This window comes from Verticillium alfalfae, genomic scaffold, assembly GCF_000150825.1.
Source record: "Verticillium alfalfae VaMs.102 supercont1.8 genomic scaffold, whole genome shotgun sequence".
NCBI lineage: Eukaryota > Fungi > Ascomycota > Sordariomycetes > Glomerellales > Plectosphaerellaceae > Verticillium > Verticillium alfalfae.
This window is the reverse complement of record NW_003315031.1, coordinates 962,271-966,888: the sequence shown is the minus strand read 5'-3', so window position 1 is coordinate 966,888 and position 4,618 is coordinate 962,271. Positions and strand designations below refer to the sequence as shown.

Here is a 4,618-nt window from a genome sequence, read left to right as displayed (position 1 = left end):
GTCGGGAGGCAAGTGAACACGAGCACGGGGGGCAGGAGGCACCGATACGGCCGGCGGAGGCAAGAGGGGGCTTTCCATTGGTTTTAAAAGTGCGGCAATTGGCGGAAACCGCCTCCCAGGATCTCAGGCAAGCCAGGCGCACCCCTGTCGCCCACCGCCCCTCCCCAGCACGCCCCTAGTCCCCTAGAGGTACAGGGCCTCCACCGTATGGGCTTGCTCTGGGCTTGGGGCTTGGGGACGGGGTGGAGCGGTGGCCTCGCATCTCCTCCATGTCCTCCCACATCCCTCAGTCTTCCCGCTAACGCTACCGCTACCGCTACCGCTGCCGCTACTACCACCACCACTACCATCCACCTGTATCTCCTCTATCTCCTAGACCGACCCAGCAGGCTTTCGCCGGCGCCGTCAACCGCGGCGCCCGCGCCTCTGTCTTTCGGATGCCATCCTCCAGCGGGACGGCCAAGGCCATGACTAGCATTCCTGCAGCCACATCATGTTGAGATGGAGGGTAGCTGGTACCTCTCGTTCAAACGTCACCGCCAGTCCGCACTTCTTTCCGAACCCGGATTGGACAATGACGATCACGAGCGATAAGCAAAAAGCAATCAAGGAGCAGTCATCGATGAAAGCATGCCCGTGGCATCTCAGACGCAGATAGAGTCTCAACCAGGCCAAGGCGGATAAAGGTCCCCTGAAGTTGGGCGGTCGGGGAACCCTTGACGGGCGCCTCATCTTCCTAGACAGAGGCTGGGGTTCCCTCACAAGGGTAGACTCACGAGGGTAGATGTGCCTCATTGCCACCAATTTTTGTTGCTTATGAGCCTCTTCGTGGCCCTAGGAGGGCTGCTGTTTGATGCTGCCTCTCGACTGACAACGCAACGGGAATCATCCCGCTGCCCAACCCGCCTGTCGCTTCGGTGAGTCGCACCAAGGTGCTGGCGCGCTTGGGCGACGTCGGGGTGCCTTTCCGACTCGAGGTGCACGAGTTCCGTACCCAATCCGGTCCCGCTCTTGTCGGGCTTTGCTTCTCCTTCGTCTCAGCATCACTCTGCCACGCCACGAGGCCGGGCGGAAATGGCTTGCCTTCTCTTGATCGCGCATCCCAAGGGTCCCAGGTCCCAGCCTCTGGCGTGTGCCATTACTCGACTGCTGGATTAGGATACCGGTCCGGGATCTTCAGGGTGATGGAACAACAAGGATCCCATCCCTCCAGTGTGGGAACCCGGCTCGTGCGCACTTGGCCCGACCGTGGTAGGCAAGCAGGCAGACCAGACGAACGGCGCCAATTTCCAAGCATCGCCCTCAATCCAGCCTCGACTGTTCTTGCCATCCCTCGGCACAGCCTCTGGCAACCAGGAGATGATGAGTTGAGACACAGCAGGCGACAAGCGCACTTGTAACGGCGGGCGAGCCGACAGGTAAGCCTGACAGCTGGTTGTCGCGTGACGCATTTGGGCTGCTCCTCGAGACCAACGAGCGGTCAAGCGGTGACCGAACAACCCCTGTCCTAGTCCGCGCAGCGTGTAGGATTGATGTTGTTTTTGAACGCCTACCTTGACTCGCCCACGCCTTGGATTCAGGGTCTTCTGGTCCGAAAAAAGCGATCAACAGTATATCATTCCAGCACCGACCTAAAGTCTACTTTCGGCTTCCCAGAACTATCCCACGCGTATAGGTCTCTTGGCTCAAAGTCATTCTTGTTTTGCAACCCTATCAGGCGATCATCTAGCCCATGCTGAGGGACTTGAGTCGGCACTTTGGTACATCAGTACTTCTTTCGGGTGATGGGTCTCGTGACCCCGAGTTCCGCTTCACTGCCATTCACCGACTCAGGATTTGTTCACTTCTTTCCTTCATGTTTTCCTTCCTATCTCTACCTAGCACAACTAGATCCGGTGCCCCTGACTGACTGAGCTTAATGCCGACCTCGACCTTCCTCGAAGAGTAGAATGGCCCGCCGGCGACAAAGGGATTCGGGAACCAAAGGAACAATCTCGGCTTCTAGAAGGTCTCAGCTCCAGAATTTTTACTAATGGCGCTGACGGCGGCTCTACGTTCGCGCCAGAAACGGAAGCCAGCCGTCGCCGGGGGATCCACCTGATGGATACGAACGCCGGCCAAGTGTGGAGCATCAAGAGTTGAAGCGCACTTGTTTCGGAGAAGAAGGATGGTGTTGCCACGACCAGGCCTCCAAGAGCCGGCGAAGCCACCGCAGCCTGTCAACACCCGTTGCTGTCCAAAGTCCCAGGCACGGCCAGCAGTTGCAACAGTCCAGCCTCGTTCACACACTGACTCAGTGACGTCTTCCGTGGTGCCGAACAGAAACTCCACATTTCATTCCCTCTGGCACAGGCACAGCAACGGATTCCCTCAAACCAGCCTGGGGGTTTCAGTGCAACTGTACCATGTGCTATCGGCGGCTCTTTCGCGGCGTGTTGGCGGCATTGGCGGCGGCAAAACATTTAGGACGAGAGCCTTCAAACTTCGCCCCCCATCATCAAGTGGATTCGCCGGTGGGAGCCGCAGCGAGCTCTTACGCAACAGAATTCAATAGACCCCATTGCGAAGAGTCCCGACCAGCCCAGTCGAAATGCAAGACATCAACGCCATGAGCAGAAGTACGACATGCACAGTAGATACCGTTCAGTCCCGCGATAAACACTCCGCAGCCTCCTAGCTACTTACATCGTCATCTCCTATGCCTCGGTCCCAATGGTGCAAACTCTCAGATCTGGCGATCCGGCAACAATAACGCGGTATGCTATGAAGTGCTACCCCGGCTCCGCACTGCTTCCCCATTCGCGAGGAGCCGGAAGGAAATAGGCGTGAAAGGCCGCCCGCGAGGGGGGAACAGGCCACCCCTAGATCTTGCACGTCGCAAATCGAGCTGGGAAATTCTCTCGGTGCTCTTCGCAGTTGACCTGTCAGATTGGCTTAGCCGCATATGGAATGAATCTCGACCCAGCTGCAACGCTATCCCTGCAGCTCATTTACGTGCAGGGTCTTAGTGGCTCAATGAAGTTGGTGTTATCGGCGAACAGCGATTGGTTCAAGTATGTATGCATTATTGCCTGAGGCACACCATTATACGTCCGTTGGTCGAGGCCTTGAGTGTGAGCCAACTTGAGAAGAGGTCAAGCCACGTGGATCTCCGATGCCGGGTTGGTTTCGACACAAACAAAAGCTGCCGTGAAGTGACGTCGCAACACTTCGGCTCGGCCGCTGGCCATCCATTATCAGCTCTTACGCGTGAGGAAGATATACTGATAGGATCAGGTGAACGAAGCGAGTTCCGCATGCATCGACAGATATTACTTTCGTTGCTTTCCACATTGATTGATTTACAAGGTTGATGATGACTTCCAAGACAGAAGACATTGATTGCCGTGAAGAGCTCAGGCCTTCTGTCAAGGCGATCGCCAGGTGCTGTTGGCGCCCAAATCGCGGTCTAAGGAACGCCATGAAGTCACATTTGGCGATCATACTTCAGGGATGGGGTATGGCTCATCCATGCTAGCAGCAGCAACTTCAGACGGAATCCATACCCTCTCTGTGACGTCAAACGCGAGGTTTTCGCAGTCACCAAGAAGCGATCGATTGCAATCGAGATGTGTGCTTCGCGCCTGGAGCTGATCAATTGACAGCACATCAGCGATGTCGGCTAGTGATCTTCGCGTCTTGCCGTCTGTTCCATGTATGCTAAGCCTGACCTGCATCGAGGGAACGCTGGCGTTGTCAGACAGTCGCATTGTCCATAGCACACTTGCTGGGCCTTTGAGCACTATGATGAAGTTTATGGGGGCCCAACTGCCATGCCCGAGAGTCAGTCGCGCTGGCAAGGGGGGGTGGCACATGTGCCAGTGCTCAGGGGTTGACAGGATACCGGGTCCATAAGTTGAGCACCATCAACGTCGTATGGCGAGTCAGGCGTTCGCAGCACCTTGGCCACAAGTCCCAGTCGCGAGGTGACGTTGCTGATGTATGTGGGCTCGCTCATTGGCAAGACATGTAATGCGCCGGGGGCTACTGACGCATGCGGGGTGTAAGATATTTGCCATTGCAGAGGCTGAAAGATGTCAAGACAATAGTACAATGACTCGACTGTAACCCGGAGCGTGAGCAAGGAATTGGGATGGTGGAGGGGTTCGAGTCGGGCAACGATGCTTGCCATGTCTTGGATTTCATTGCCTGGACGATCTTGAATAAGGCCCACGACACCCATGATTATATCGAAATTATAAGACGTACGTCGACGACAATGTAACCAGCAACTGAGGCCGTGACTCGCGATAGTAAGAGTCAGTTCGAACGCTTACCGTTTTGTTGGTTGCGCAGGGCTGTCTACGGCATCTCCCAGCGCCCACTCTTTCCTCCGTCCTTCAGCACGACCCTCAGGTCAGAAATGACCATACCCTTGTCGACTGCCTTGCACATGTCGTACACCGTCAGGGCCGCCATGCTCGCTGCCGTCAGGGCCTCCATCTCCACCCCCGTCTTCCCATCACACGTGACGGTCGCCTCGACGTCGATGCGACGCAGCCATCACGGCTTCTCTCCTCCGCCTCGCGCGGGCGTAGCTCGACGCTGACGTGGGAGATGGGGATGGGGTGGCACAGGG

The 4,618-nt window shown here is 56.6% G+C and overlaps 1 protein-coding gene across 1 annotated transcript; it reads right to left on the bottom strand.

Annotated features, from left to right (window-relative positions):
* Window positions 1–4,341: 4,341 nt before the first annotated feature.
* On the bottom strand, window positions 4,342–4,482 carry VDBG_06716 (molybdenum cofactor biosynthesis protein C; the record flags this gene model as incomplete). Its single annotated transcript, XM_003003108.1, has 1 exon — window positions 4,342–4,482. One exon carries the CDS (start codon window positions 4,480–4,482, stop codon window positions 4,342–4,344), a length of 141 nt encoding a protein of 46 aa, XP_003003154.1.
* Between the last annotated feature and the right edge of the window lie 136 nt (window positions 4,483–4,618).